The 15,169-nt window shown below is 55.6% G+C and overlaps 3 protein-coding genes across 5 annotated transcripts in view; 1 reads left to right on the forward strand and 2 right to left on the reverse strand.

Moving 5' to 3' along the window:
* PHKA1 (phosphorylase kinase regulatory subunit alpha 1) overlaps window positions 1-3,006 on the reverse strand; it is a 33,876-nt gene extending 30,870 nt beyond the window's left edge. For 2 of the 3 annotated variants that reach the window (XM_042478993.1, XM_042478992.1), the window contains exon 1: window positions 2,682-3,006. In XM_042478993.1, coding sequence (XP_042334927.1) covers window positions 2,682-2,759 — 78 coding nt within the window. In that variant the 5' untranslated portion in view covers window positions 2,760-3,006. The remainder of the gene's footprint in view (window positions 1-2,681) is intronic. The other variant, XM_042478994.1, reaches the window with a different exon arrangement.
* Window positions 3,007-4,229: 1,223 nt separating this feature from the next.
* Window positions 4,230-7,613, reverse strand: BMP15 (bone morphogenetic protein 15). The gene is made up of 2 exons (XM_042480148.1): window positions 7,268-7,613; window positions 4,230-6,490 (listed from the first exon to the last, which is right to left on the reverse strand). Exons 1-2 carry the CDS (start codon window positions 7,611-7,613, stop codon window positions 5,622-5,624), a joined length of 1,215 nt encoding a protein of 404 aa, XP_042336082.1. The 3' UTR covers window positions 4,230-5,621.
* A 3,736-nt stretch (window positions 7,614-11,349) lies between these two features.
* The window catches only part of SHROOM4 (shroom family member 4), a 38,349-nt gene continuing 34,529 nt past the window's right edge, over window positions 11,350-15,169 (forward strand). The window contains 1 exon segment of the mRNA XM_042480069.1: window positions 11,350-11,634. Within this exon segment, the coding sequence (XP_042336003.1) occupies window positions 11,431-11,634 (204 nt within the window). The 5' untranslated portion in view covers window positions 11,350-11,430.

The raw sequence follows: 15,169 nt of genomic DNA on the forward strand, positions 1-15,169 counted from the left end.
CCTGCTCCTCCGAACCATCGCAGCGGCGGACATTAAAACAAACCAGTATAATCCTGCCATGTGAAAGGATCCCAGGACTCCATCCAAATGGACCCTTCTTGCAAGGATTGTTTCAAGTTCCTTATTTAAATGTTCCTCTTTCACTTTTCACACGGGCGCATGTGTGTTGTTGTTTATTGGCTCATTTATTTACAGCGGTGAAACTAACAGGGTCCTTCCCAGCCGGCCAAAGAAACCAACCATTCCTGTATGGACCCTTCCAAGCCGCATCAGAGCCTTGGTCCATCATTGGGGAGCAACGTTCCTGCCCTGGATGGGAGATTCTGGAGTGCTGTAGTCCATAAAAGCAACGTTTGCGCATGCGCACCCATATACACATATACTCTAGGGGTGGCTCAGCACCACTGGGAGAGATGTGGGTTTCCATCACAACCACGCTCAAGACTTCTGGAGCTGGGGAGAGGACCGTTTCCCAGCCATGAAGGGAGGCAGAGGACCCCTGGACCAGGTGAGACACCTGTGTCAGTCCAGGGCTGCATCTGCACTGGGGAATTAACCTGCTTGGCACTGCTTTTCAGCATCCTGCCTCAAGGCTATGGAATTCTGGGAGTTGGAACAAACTCCAACTCCCAGAATTCCATAGCCTTGAGCCAGGCCAGTTAAAGTGGTGCCAAACTGAGTTATTTCCCCAGTGTGGATCCAGCCTCAATGGCTGCTCCCAGACTCTGGAAGCCCCTTTGCAGGAAACCTAGAAGAATGGCTCCTTCTTCGCCAATGAAAGAGGCCTTGGCGCTCCAGCAGCCTTGGCGGGATTTGATGGTTTTACAAGGCAAGGGCTCTCCTTGTAAAAACAGCCCAGTTCACACACAACAGGTTTCCTTAGTTCGCTCTCCGAAGGGAAACCGCTGCATTATTGCCTCTCTTCTCCTTTGTTAAAACATGGCTTTAGCAGCTTCGTTGTCAAGCGTAATCCAATGGGGCCCTTGGGATCCTTGGATGGGCTTTGGTTCCAGGACTCTCTGCGGACACCAAAATCCGTGGATGCTCCAGTCCCATTAAAGGCAACGGAGAGCAAGCGGTGGCCCTTATAGCAAAGGGCAAGAATGTATATATGTTTAAGGATATTTCCATGCCATGGATGCATAGAATCTGCGGATTAGAAAAGATCCAGGGATACGAAGGAGTTACTGTCCTGGGGCAATTTTAATGGGAAGGTGGGTTTGTGGGAGATTTTATTGTATTGTGTTTATATTTTAATGTTGTGAGGAGGGGTATAAATAATAACAGTAATTATTATTATTAATTTTTTACATGTGCTTTTATTATAATCCTCTGTTTTGTAAGCCACCTTGAGTCCCAGGTTGCATCCAAACTGGAGAAATAACTCAGTTCGGCACCACTTTAACTGGCCTGGCTCAAGGCTGTGGAATTCTGGGAGTTGGAGTTTGTTACCCCACAACAAATTCCAACTCCCAGAATTCCATAGCCTTGAGCCAGGATGCTGAAATGCGGTGCCAAACCGGGTTATTTCCCCAGTGTGGATGCAGCCCTGGACCGACACAGGTATCTCGCCTGCTCCAGGGGTCACCTGCCTCCCTTCATGGCTGGGAAAGGGTCCCCTGCCCAGCCCCAGCAGCCTTGAGCCTCTGCCAGGGGTGCTGAGCCTCCCCTAGTCCCTATGTCTCTGTCTGGAGTCCCAGGGCCCTCCCTCCAAAGGCAGCAGCCATCAAAGTAGCCAAGAAGGAAGGAAGAGAGGAGGGGAGGAGAAGGGGCCATAATATACTGCCCCTTGGCCTTTGGGCCAGCCTCTCCCTTCCCTGCTTCGGAGCCTTGCTTTCCATCCTCCATGAGATCGAGGCACAAGGCCTGCTCCCAGAACAGAAGGGAGTTTGGACTCTGGGGCCCAAAGGCACCCCAAACCTCCCTCTTTCTCCCGGTGCTTTGAATCCAGAACTGGAAAACCAGTGCAAGAACCAACCAAAGCTCCATCCATCCATCTGCAGATGCTCCTCTTCGTCCTCCAGGTTTCGCAGGAGGGATCCCTGGCAGCCGAGGAGGAGACCCCAGGATTCCCCCTTCAACCCAGGGGCTGCGTGCCTGACTCATGGGACATGCACTCCCTGGGCCAAATCTTCCTGGTCCTGGTTTCCCGAGTCCCCTCCATGGAGAGATCCCCAAAGGCTGGCCCTCCAGGTGTTTTGGAGGTCGACTCCCAGGAGCCTCTTGGCCAACAGCCAGGGATTCGGGGAGCTCCAGTCCAAAACCTCCGCAGGAGGAGGACCAAGGTTTGGGGGCCACGGGTGCAGCCCTCCCCTGGAAGCTGAAGGTCATTTTGAGCCCAAGTGGCAGAGAGGGGGCTTGAGTTCTGGGCTCTGGCTCCGGAGACCCGGGTTCGAATCCCGACTCAGGCATGGAAGCCCCACGGGGGCCCTTGGGCAAGAGGCCACACTCTCTCAGCCTCAGGGGAAGGCCATGGCAAACCTCCTCTGAACAAATCTTGCCAAGGAAAGCCCAGGGGAGGCTGCCCAGGAGTCTGAAGCGAAGCCCCCCAGGAAGGCCCTGGGTCTGCCCTCCTTGGGGGCTCCTCGGCCTTGCTCCCTGCCTTCCCCAGGGAGACCCCAAGGACCCGCGGCGCCTGGGAGTGCAACCCCCGCCTCCCCTCGGTCGCCCCTCCACTCCACCTGGTGCCCGAGGATGGTCTGCTGCACGAGGCGCGCGTAGCCGTCCAGCCGCACCCCCGAGTTGCTCCGGCTCCGCATGGCTCCGGCCTCGGGCTGCTCCCGGCCCCTTCCTCCCGGGAGCCTCGCTCTGAGGCCGAGAAGAAACCCGGCCTCCTGCGGCGGGGGATCCGGGGACAGCAGCAGCCCTCGGAGGGCCGCCCCTTTAACCCCTCCGCCTCCGGAGAGACCTGGCAGGCAGGAAGGGAGGGCAGGGGCCCTGGCAGCCCCCGAGGGAAAGGATGGAACTTGGTCCCGAGGAGGAGGAGGAGGGGGAGGGGGGCTCCCCCGGCCAGGGCCCTTCCTCCTCCTCCTCCTCCTCCTCCTCCTCCTCGGGCCCTTGCCTTGGCTGCTGCTGCTGCTGCTGCTGGGCAAGAGCCTCGAGAGAGCGCCCCTGGCGGACCCCGAGGGAACTGCGCCCTGCCTCCCTCCGCTGGGAAAAGCCAGAGAGAAAGACAGTGACAAAAGGAGGAGGAAGAGAGCAACAAGGAAGGAAGGAAGGAAGCACAGGGACAAGGAAAGAAAGGAGCAAAGGAAGGAACAGAGAAAGGAAGGAACAAAGAAATGGTCCTGGCTCAATGCCAGGGAATCTGGGGAAGTGTAGTTTTGTGAGACGTTTGTCTTCTCTGTCAGAGAGAGCTCCGGGGCCACAATAAACTACACTTCCCAGGATTCCCTAGCACTGAGCCAGGGCAGTTAAAGCAGTCTGAAAGCGGAGTAGTATTTCTGCAGTGTGTTTTGGACCATTGTCTCAAGGGAGCAAGAGCCTTCCCTTCTATCTTTGCAGCTTGAGTTCTTTTCCCCTTCAAGGTGTAGGAGAGGTTTGGAGACTTTGCTGCCCCAGAGCAAGGCAGCCCCTCCTCTGGAAATCCCAAGAGCAAGAAGCCCCTCGGTAGGATCTGCAGAGAAGAGCTTCTCCCCGGAATGGCATCCCAGGTGGAGGCAAGAGCAATGGCAGCCCAGAAGCCCACACTGGGCTGAGGGTCTGGAAGCCCTCCTCTGCCCACCTGCCCTTCCGGAGTCTTCAGCCCCAATCCTGGCTCACCTTCCCTTTCCACAGGAGGATTCCACAAAGCCCCGAGGTCCCCGGCCCAGCTCCAGCCTTGAGCTGGGGCTCCAGAAAGTGTGGAGTGGGACCTGGGGCTGTGGGCTTCCTTCGGCCCCACTTGCCCCGCCTGGAGCCCTTCCTCCCGTCTAACCCCAAATCAGAGGCCGCAGTCCTCTTTAGCAAAAGAAACCAGGTTTATTTACACAATCTCTTTTCAGTACACCAGGTAAGAAATAGAAAGGGATCCCAGCTGCTTGGCAATGGATTCAGGGCAGGAGACAGTGGGGCAAGGAAGCAAGGAAGGAAGGAAGGCCAAGGGAGAAAAAGGTAATCAGAGACAGGAAGGAAGGAAGGCCAAATGAGAAGTATTCAGAGGAAGGGAGGGAGGGAGGGGATGAAGAGGCAGCCACCGCGGATGGGGTGCAAGACAAGGTTACCATTGGGGCTACATCTAGAAACAGCCTTCAAAGTGCTCTAGCTCAGAAGGACATGGCGAGTTTGTTGGAGAAAAGCCCAGGGATAAAACCCTCCACCAGCAGAGGCCCACCAACAGCTGAAAGGCCCTTGAAGGATGGGCTTGCAGACCCCAGGAAAGCTTGCATGCCCCCCACATCAAGCCAAAGCAATGGAAGGGCCCCTTCTCCTGGATGGGACCAAAATGAGCCAAGGGCCTCTGCCTGTCCGGCCGCTCATCCACTCAGTCTAGTTCAGCTTAAAACCTCCAGACACTGTATTCTTTTATTGCAAGAAACATATTTAAAGACCAAACTGACCAGGTCTAGAAAGCAGCAGAATAGACTTCCTTTTCCCACCCCACTATTTCCCCTTACATTTTTCAAAGCCTTTAGCAGAACTCCATGGGTTGATATCTCCCAAAACTGCAAGTGACAATGACAGTGTGCTTTTATTTGCATTTTGAGAGGGTACACAAGGCGGGAACTAACCACAAGGAAGGCAGGCAGAACGTGGAGAAGGGTGCCCCAAAGCGAGAGAAAAGGGGGGAGCAGCGCCATGCAACTCCATTGAAGAGGAAGCGGCCCAAAGACAGCGCTGCCCCCTTTGTGGCTCCGGAGGCCTGACTTTGGCCGGGGAGAATGAGACTGACCAATCGACTGACTGACCGACTGGGAAGCCTGGGGAAGTCCCCAGCGTCAGCTCCTCTGGAGTTCACACTACACACACATTTCAAGGTATCGGCCTGCCTCTTGTGCCAAAGGGGAGGCTTGGACCCTCCTTAATTAGGACCCCCCCATGCGCGCGCCACACACAAGCAGTGCTTCCCTGGCCCCAGGTGCCCCCCACCCTGCCTCTCACCCCTCTTTCCAGAATGGGGAGGGCAGGCACTTTGCTCAGAGGCAGGAGATTTGGCCCTCAGGACAGGAGACCCTCAAAGACAAAATGGGGCAAACCCAGCCTCTGCCCCATATCCGCCCCCAGCACCCTGCTCTCAGAGGCACGGCTGAGTGCACTTCCTTCATTGTCTTCCTCCTGCTGCACCAGACTCCCATCAGGACCAAAAGAAAAACAAGACTGTCTTAGGAGTCTGCCTGGCACCCCTTCTTTCTTCTTCCAGAGAGAAAATGGAGATGGCCACCTTTCCAAATGTTGTATAAAAGTCCTGGTGTAAAAGAGACGAACGATGTCTGTGTGTCCATCAGGTCACTGGGGAAGGAAGGCATCAGGGGCCAGGTGAAAAGGAGCCCAACTTTGTTAAAATCTGGACTATCTCTTGGAGGGGCTGTCAGAGGGATGCTAGGGGGGTGGAAATGGGGCTCAGAGGTGTGCAGAGCATGTCAGGTCCTGGCTGGAGGACTGCATGGGTCAGCCTCTCCACACTGACCCTCTCCGCAGGCGCCTTAGCGGCAGGTGCAGGACTTGGCAATCATGTTGTCGTAGACCTTGTAGAGGATGTCATTGTTGGGTTCAATCATGAGGACGCTGATGGGGCTGTACTTGTAGGGGACGCAGGAGGGCCGGGGAACACTCTGGTCAACCAGTTCATTGATGAAGTTCTGGACAATGGCGTGGTTAGGGGAGTTGTAGCCGTAGCGCAGGACCCGGGGGCAGGCCCCCTTGCAGTACTGGGGCCGGTACCAGTGCGGGGCAATGATCCAGCGGTCCCAGCCCAGCTGGCTGAAGCTGACCCTGAAGGGCCGCAGGGAGCACTCGCTCTGCTTGGGGCCCCCAGCCGGGGAGTAGCTGGGCAGGTCCAGGGCCAGTCGGCCGGTCTGGCGTGTCCTGCGGATGAGAGAGGGCCTTCTCCTGGAGGGCTTCTCCTTGGTCAGGCTCAAGCCCCCTGCCTCTGCCCTCAGGAACCGCCGCGTGTCGTTGAGGTAGAGCAGCAAGAAGGGGTCATTCAGGGAGACCAGATCCTCCTGTCCTCTAGGGTCAAGGGGGCAGCACGCGTGAAGCAAGTGAAGGACCCGGCTCTGCTGCGACCCCCAGTCCCCCTGCAGCTGGAGGTGGGCAGAGAGGTCCACCTCCGTCCAGCCGTCTTGACCCACAGAGGCAGTGTTGGTGGTCAAATTGGCCAAGGGGGGAGGCCGAAGTTTGCCAAGCAGGCAGGGAGGGACGGTGCTTCGGTCCAGGAGCAATTCGGCCCTGCAGGCAAAAAGGCCACGGTTTAAGGACTGAGTGGGAGAGTAGACAGCCACAGCCCTCACCAGGTGCTCCAAGGGGGGTTTGACCTCCAGGCGGAAGTCCAGAGTCCAGACCAACCAGGGACCTGCACAGAAATAAACAAGTGCATAAATATACCTCTTCCTCACCTTCCTGCTTCAAAACCTGGCCACCCAGCACAAAAATGTTCACACGCCCCTCTTGCATTTCGATGCCTCTGGCTGTTTTTTGTGGGTCCTGCAGCTCCGTTTCAAGCAAGGGTCTACAAAGCAATGTGACAGCAGCTTGATCCCACTTCAACAGGCCCAGAATCTGCCCCTCCCAGTGACCCCAAACACCCACAGAGCTGTAGAGTGCAGTTCCCAGACAATCATTTGAAATGGGAAGCAAAGGAACGGCTTGAGTTTGGTCAAAGGGAGAGAGGAACATTTTGCAGGCTGAGTGGACTAAAGATTCTGGGAAAGCATTTTCTCTGGAGTGCAGCACCCAGAATCCCCCAGCCAGTCTGGCCCATGGAGTGGAGAGGAGCAAAGGTTGTGGGGAGGCCTTTTTGGGAAGGAAAGAGGACACAACTGGTTGCCCTTGAATGGTCCTTAATGGCCCTGTGGCCAAACCCCAAGGCCCCACGACTGGCCTGGCAATTGCTTTTGGACTACCAAAATCCTCCAGCCACACCCCTCTAAGAAATTTCCAGCCAAACTCCCAGAATCCCCTAGCAGTGCCCATTCTAGTTCAGAGTCCCCAAACCTTCTCCTTCCTAAGGTTGCCTTTGGTGCACGCAGACAAAAGCCCTGCAGATATTGCACTGCAGCCCCATTTGGGTGTGGAATTGGGGGAACCTGCCCACCAGAGGTGAACCCCAGCCCCACTCCCTCCCCCTCACCTGTCCCAGGTTGGCGGTGCTTGGCGAAGGGCCGGAGCAGGCGGATGGTGTTGGTGGGCAGCTGACGGTTCCTGCGAGGCTGGCCGTGCCGGTCGGCCACACTCCGGTACAAACCCATCATGTAGCGCAGTGGGGGCCCACCTGCCTGCCTCCTGCGCCGTCCTGGGGTCCGGGTAGGGGCTTGGCTTAGGAGCACCTGGATCAGGGGCAGGGGAGGGCCTGCCATAAGGGGCCCATCTGCATCAGGGGCCTCCCTCTCTCCATCTCCCATGGGGGTCTCCAGGGGCAGGAGCAAAGCCAAGAAGAGCAAAGCCCTGCATGGAGAAAGGGAGCACCAGCCAGCCATGGGGCCACTCAGCTGGTGCCAAGGCTATGGGATTATGGGACTGCCCCCCGCACTAAGCCAAGCATCCCCCAAGAAAGGGCAAGGAGGGACTGCCCAGGAGCCCAAAGCAGGGCCGTGCTCACAGCCCCATCCTAGGATCCCCAGACAAGCCCTGCAAGGCGGGACAGACAACACCCAGACCTGTCAAAGAGAGGAGCCAGGCCCCCAGGGCAGACCCTCCCTCGCTCTCCCGCAGGGACCTCCAACATGAACAAGGCCAAGTCACAGCGGTGGGGTCTCACTGACCCCTGGAAGGCCAGCTTTGCTTGGAGGGGGCTTTCCTCCCTGACCTTTGCTTGCTGGGGTCAGAAGAGAGGGCCAGGCCCTTCCTGCTTTAAAGGCTGAGGCTTAAAGGGCCAGGAGGAGGCTCCCTTGGCCTGCGGAGGAGGAAAGGAAGGGGCAGGGAGAGGCTCTGCAGCAGCAAGAGGCCTCAGCCCCTTGGAGGAAAGGAAAGCCAAGCCCAGGCCTGAGAAATGTCTCTTTTTTTCGGACCATACCTCCCAGAATCCCAGCCAGCCCTGGACTGTGGCTTCCAGAATGCCCCAACCATCTCTGATTCGATGCAGTCCAAAAAGGTCACCCAGAGATTCCCCATTCCCCCCTTGTCCCTACAGCTGTCCTGACCCTGCAGGAATGGGTCCAGGCCAGACAGATGTGTGAGGCTGGAGCGCCATCTGCTCAACCCCAAGACTGTTGTGGGGGCTTCCGCCTTTTGGCACCGGCTCTGCCTTTCTCTCCCGAGGAGTGTGTGCATCTTGCCATGTGTGCATTTGTTTGCCTGCCTCCGCTCTGAAGTGAGTGCCAGTGTGTGGGGAGGAACTCAGCTGCACCAGGGCCCTCCCTTTGCTCCAAGGACCTCCAAGGTTGCAGCAGCAGCTCCAGAGGGAGGCCTTTGGGTCCAGATCCAGGGCTCCTGGCCTCCATCTGCATCACCGGCAACACTGAGAACAGCTGGATAATGGAATCATAGAATTGGAAGAGACCCAAAGGGCCATCCAGTCCAACCCCGTTCTACCCTAAAGGAAATCTCAATCAAAGTATCCCTGACAGATGGCCATCCAGCCTCTGTTTAAAGACCTCCAAGAAAGGAGAGGAGGACCAGGGTCACCCAGGAGCCACACAAGCAATGGAGGGTCTCTCTCTCTATATATAGGGTGCCCCACATCCATCTGGTTCAGAGGCACATGGAAGGACTCAGGGGCCAAGCAAAGGAGCAGGCTATACCCTTGAACCTTCCTCTGGCCATTATTATTGTTGCTGTTGTTGATTTCAGCTCTACCTGGTGTCACTGGTTGGGGTTTTGGACTATCGATGAGAGTGCGCCTTGCCAAGGTTACCCAGTGGGTTTCCATGGCTATGGAGAGATTCCCCAAAACCAGGGGGCCTGGCTTGCTGGTTGTTCTTCATCACTTAGTGGCAAACTGTCCAGCCAGGGCACTTGACCAGGCCAAGAGTGCCACACAATTGACCCAAAACACAGAGCTCTCAGCCTGCACAGACCAAGGGGAGAGTGGCCCAAAGACCTCCATTGGCCGCAGAAGTCCAGAGGTGTCCCGGGTGCGAGTGCTGGCTCCCTGGGCCCCACCCGGAGCAGGGCCAGCCAGCCAGGAGCTCCGCCAGCCAGCCATTCCGCCTGGGGTTTGCCAAGCGCCTGCAGCTCCCACCAGCCTGCACTTGAACGCTATAAATAGGGTGCCAGGAGGAGCGCGCCTGCCTGCCCGACACACCCTTGGACAACAACACAAGGGGAGTTTTTGTTGTTGTGGGGCCAAGACTTTGAGAAGTGGCAACAGGCAAGAGGGAGGTTGCACAACAAGGTTGGTGGAGTTGGAGACAAGGAGGAGGAGGAGGAGAGGGTTGCTCAAGGAAACAAGTCCCAACAGAAGGACCTGGAAGGAGGGAAGAAAGGAAAGAGGGGAGGCCCAGGTTGCAGGAGAGCACCCAAAGGTGGCGCAGGAGAGGCATTTGGCTGCTCCATTGCCTTTGTGTGTCTATAGGCTGGAAGAACTGGGATCCCAGCCAGGGCACTTCAGACGCCAGAAGTCAACATCAAGGCAAAGGCAGAGATCACAAATATTGGAAACATGGCTATGGATAGGGAATGTAAAGGGAAAGACCAGACTCTTGATCACCCTGTTAGCGCATACAGCCATGCAATGCAAGCAGTACATGTGCCACTGGAAAGGGCTGAGCCCTTGCAGAGGTCTCTGTGCCACAGATCCCAAAAGGCCTTGCAGATTCCCAAATGCTGCTGATTTTGCAAAAGAGCCTGGCTCTTTCCTTGAACTGGGTCTTGAGGTGCATGGACTCAGCATTCGAGGGCTATGGGATCTGGTCCTTGTATGAAGGAAAGACCCTCCCCACCTGATTCCAGCCCTTTTCCTTGCCCCTCAAATCCAGGTGGGCAGCCTCTGGCCGCAGAGCAGGGGCCACCTGAGGACAGAGGCGTCTTTCCCCCAAGTGACCCTCCTCTTCCCAAAGAGCCCTGGGCTTCCCAAAGATGGTGTGTGTGTGTGTGTGTGTGTGTGTTAATGATTGCCCGCTCTCTGCCAGCTTTGCAGCAATGGCTCATGGGGGGGGGCACAGGGGGGTGTTTTTGGAGAAAGGGCACTCTCTCCCTCCATCCCCTTGGCAATATGGACTGTGACTCACACACCCCTCCATAGGCAGCAGGGCAAGGGGAGGGCGTCCTCTCCCCCCCACAGCTCCCATGGGTCAGCATGTGGCCTGGGTGATAAAACCACCAGCCCTTGCTGTTGCTTATGCCTATGGGGGGAAAGTCCAGCTCCTTGGGACAAAGAGAAGAATTCATTATGGGGGGGGGGGGTTGGCAAAGGGCCCACAGGTCCTTCAGGCCAAAGGCCTGTCTTGACCAGCGCTGCCCTGCCTCCACTGTCCAGCCAAAGGCCTCCATCCACGAGGCTCACAAAGAGGCCTTGAAAGGAGGCCACTGTTGTGCCCCGAGGCCCCTGAGCATGGGCAGAGCGCCCTTCCGTTCCCACTCCTCAAACTCCCAGGGGCCACCGGTTCCTAGGTCCAAAGGACGCGATGCTCCTCCAAAGGCCCCAATCTGGATGAATTAAAGGCAACGCGGCTGGTGCTCCACAGACAAGCCCAGCTACGGAGTAGGAGGGCTGTGTGGGGGTCTGGATGTACTAAACCAAAGGACAGCACTGGCCCATGGAGAAGCCATCCTTGCCTATAGAGAATCATTGGGAAAGGCTTGCCCATAGCATTCTGCAATGATTCCTATGGGCAAGTATGGCTTCACTATGGGCAAGTGACCCCCAACGTTTCCCTATGGGCAAGTGTACAGTGCTCTGTTTTAGTCTCCTCATGCGGGTCTTTGTGTGTGTGTGTGTGTGTGTTGGGGGGGGGCTTGGAGAGCCCCTTAACTTAAGGAAAGAAGCCGCTCAGGACATTTGTATGGGGGGGGTAGGATCACCCCTCCCAGAATCCCCTAGGCGTGTGGATTGTGGGAGCTGTGGTGCTGCAAAAAGCACAATCCGGGGGCTCCTCCCTCCACTTGGGGGGCTGTGTAGCCTTTTCCCTTTCTCTTCCCCCCCAAAAAACTCCGTGGTCCCGATCCAACTGGGTCCCACTCCTGAGTCCTCCCCCACTGAAGGAGGGGGCGGGGCGGGGCTGGAGGTTTCCCTCGGCCCCGCCCCCTCCCCTTGCCCCGCCCCCCGTCCGGCCGGTCCAGCCAGGCAGCAGCGGAGCCCCTCCGTCGGTGGGTGCCGCTCTCGGGGGCTGGCTGCTGCTGCTGCGGGATGCTGCTATGGATCCGGATCCGGAGCCCTCGCGGGAGCCCGAAGAGCCGGGGGCTGGTGACGGGGGTCCCGGCGGCGGCGGCAGCAGAGGGGCCGGGGGTGGCCTGCTGGCCTCGGTCCACTTGGTCCACGTGCAGCTCTGCGGAGGGGCGCCCTGGGGCTTCACCCTGAAAGGGGGCCTGGAGCACGGGGGGCCCCTCATCGTCTCCAAGGTGAGACCCCCCTCCCACAAAAACCCCTCCCTCTCCGACGGGCCTTTGTCCCCAGACCCTCCTGGCTTCCCTCTTTTCTGGCTCTTTGGGGGAAAGTTCGGGAAGAAGAGCAGCCCCCTCCCCTTTTTCTCTCTCAAGAGCCCCCTTCAAACTTTCACTCTTTGTCTGGCTCTTTGCTATGGAATTCTGGGAGTTGGAGTTTGTTGTGGGGTCCGCTCCGCTCTGGACCCCACAACAAACTCCAACTCCCAGAATTCCATAGCAAAGAGCCAGGGCAGTTTAAAGCGGATTATTTAGGAGGGGGTGGGTTATGGCACTATAATCTTTTACTGTCCTACTGGCTGCCTCCTGGGGCATTCTGGGATTTGTAGTCCAGCCAGGCCTGCGAGCTCTTCTGGCTGGGAATTCTGTGTGCCTTTTCCTCCTCGGCTGCAAATCCCAGAATGCAACAGCAAATGCACTTTATGGGTGTGAGGAGTGGTGACTTCTAGTGACTTTCCAATACTGTATTACTTTGAAAGGGCATTTCAGCAGAATTTCCGTTCCAGGTTTATTCCTTTTTGAACCAGGTTCTTACTGGGTTTTGCTTATCAAAAGAAAAAGGAAGGAGCAAGGGACTCCGGCTCAGAAAGGCTTGCCTTGACCCTGGTTCTCTAAGGCCTTCAGGCAGCTGAATGGGGTTAAACACTCTTGAAAGGGCTGGAAGGAAAGGCCTTTTAAAGGAAACTTTCCAAGCTTCGATTTCATCTGCCAATCTGGACTCTCCTTTTTGGACTGCAAGGCCCAGCAGCCCCCTGTGCTAAAGGATGCTGGCCGCTGCAGTCCAACCAGCTCTGGAAGGCTGTGTGGGTCCCTTTCCCTCCATAAAGCATTGCCTGTGTGATAAAAGTAACTTCACGTGTGATACAAGGCTTTGCAAACGGTATTTAGTTTGGGACAGAGGCTGTTTTGCCCCTGAGAAACTCTCTTGGGGTTCAGGGGGGGTCACATTCCCAAACAAGGGGTTGCCCCCAAAAGCATCGCTCTACACCATCCTTTCTTTCTTCTCTTCCTCCCAGAAATTACTGACTGTTTTCTTTTAAAGACCCCCCTGAATGTGGAAACATCACAAATGACAAAAACACCAGGTTTTTACCTGAGAGGACGCCTCTCTAGGAATCTCTAGGTCCTCCAGGGCAACTCTGTGGTCAGTATCCAAAAGACACTGACCATAGAGTTGCACTGGAGGAGCTACAAAGGCCTAGTAGAGTATTCTCTCTAGGAATCTCTAGGTCTTTCAGTGCAACATTTAGTTAAAGTTGACCATAGAGTTGCACTGGAGGACCTAGAGATTCCTAGAGAGAACATATTCATCAAATGCGTGAATCATCAAAGCTGCAAATATGGAGGGATGAGTGTAATTGTAAACTATTTTAAAAGATTCTAAAGATAAAAATCCCGTGCGCCCTATTAAAACCAACCACAGTTCCAGTTTCTCTCCCTGGGATCTCCCCACTCCAGTCTTGCCATGGCTGCAGAGTGGGTTGCCTTCCTCATGCCAATAGACAAATGGTGCCTTTTGATGGGTAAGTGGTTGGCATTGACCTCTTTGGGACTGCTTTGCATGACTCTTTGTCCTGTTTTGCAAGAACCGTGGGAACAAACAAAGGCGGGAAAACCCCCCTTGTAGGGATGGGAGGCAGGTACGCCATCACTAGTTGCATCCACACTGGATCAATGACCTGGTTTGGCACCGCTTTAACTGCCCTGGCTCAAGGCTATGGCATTCTGGGAGTTGGAGTATGTTGTGGGGTCCCCACAACATACTCCAACTCCCAGAATGCCATAGCCTTGAGCCAGGTTGCTACAAAGCTGTGCCAAACCAGGTCATTGATCCAGTGTGGATGCAGCCTCCGTCTCCAGCAAAAGATCTGCAGCTAGCTTTCTGGGCTTGGGATGGGTGGCATGGTGCCAGCCCTCCGCAATTGTCCTCCCTGAGGCTGGGTGCTGTTGAAGGCTGCTAATGGCCGTGAGTCGGTGAATGATTAACTGCCCTTGTCTCTCTCCTGCCAGCGTTTGGGGGGTGGGAAGGGTCCTCCCCGCAATGGCATTGCTTTGTGCCCAGGCGGATGGGTCCCTTGCTTGTGGAGACCCCAGGGAGAGGTATCAGGAGCATGGGGGTCTCCGGGGAATGGTTGTTGGGGTGCCTCTTGTGTGAGAGATTGTGTGAGTTTGTGCCTGCAAGTCACCTGCTGATGAAGTCTACACAAGCTCATGCTGCCAATTATTTCTTAACGTTAGTCTCAAAGGTGCCATAAGATCTCTCTCTGCCATAATTTCACAGGGTTTTCTTTGGCAGGGAGAACCCAAAGGACATCTAATCTCAGACATTAAGATCCATCAGACATTCTAAGAGGTCAGGGCCAGACTGGGTTATGACTAGGAAGGGAGGCTGCCAAGGGATATGAAGGCACTGGGTCCTGTCTGATTTTGGAAGCTAAGCAGGGACAGCCCTGGATAGTACTGGGATGGGAGGTTGCCTACAAATTCCAGGCGCTGTAGGCTATATTTCAAAGGAATTCTTCCTTGCTGAAGAAAAACCCTTGAGATTATGCATCAACATAAATCGACAGGTGACTGGAAGGCACAGACACACACAATATCTCACCGGGCCTAAATATGAAATTCCTGGAGTCCCCATAAACCAACAGGTGACTTGAAGGCGCTTGTGTGTATGCATTTAGGCTGCATTTCAGAAGAAGGCAATGGCAAACCTCCTCTGGAGAAATCTGAACTGGTCCAGCAGTTTAAGGGTTGGACCCAGACTCTGGGAGACCAAGGCCTGGATCTCTGTTCAGCCATGGAAACCCACTGGGTGACCTTGTCATAAGCTGCACATAACAGCCAGTATGGTGTTGCAGTTTGAATGTTGGACTAAGACTTTGGGGGATCAGGGTTCAAATCCAGCTCAGTCTCAGAAACCTACTGGCTGACCTTGGGTGAGTCACTCTCTCGGCCTTAGAGGAAGGCAATGGCAAAAAGGAATCCATCTTAAGACTCAGCCTGACACAGTGGTTTGAGTACTGTGCTTTTGGAGACCAGGGTTCGAATCCCCATTCCACCCTGGAAACCCCCTTTGAGTGACCTTAGGCAAGTCATACTCAGTGTCAGAGGAATGCAAAGGCCCTGAGTAATAAATCTTGCAAAGAAAAGCCTAGGTGGGCCATTTGCAAACAAAGGCTAACAAAGGGGAGGTTCAGGGATCTAGTAGCACTTTTAGCATGAGCTGGAGAGCTTTTTGAGGCTGGGTTTTTCTGGATTTCCTCTTCTTCAGATGCCTAGATGGAGTACAGTGACCAAGCCACAGGTTTTAAAGCTTATTTGGAGGGGGGTAGGAATGGCGTAGGGAGAGATGTAAGCAATAACCTTGGCCATGCATCAAGGCCATTTCAGACTCTGGGAGCCACAGGTTCTCTGCATTCTCTCTTGGGAAAGATGGTTTCAGAAACTGGACTGTGGTCTGGGGTCCCACATGGAGAGTGTTGCTTTGGGGGGG

Source organism: Sceloporus undulatus, chromosome 7 (assembly GCF_019175285.1).
Source record: "Sceloporus undulatus isolate JIND9_A2432 ecotype Alabama chromosome 7, SceUnd_v1.1, whole genome shotgun sequence".
Classification (NCBI taxonomy): Eukaryota; Metazoa; Chordata; class Lepidosauria; order Squamata; family Phrynosomatidae; genus Sceloporus; species Sceloporus undulatus.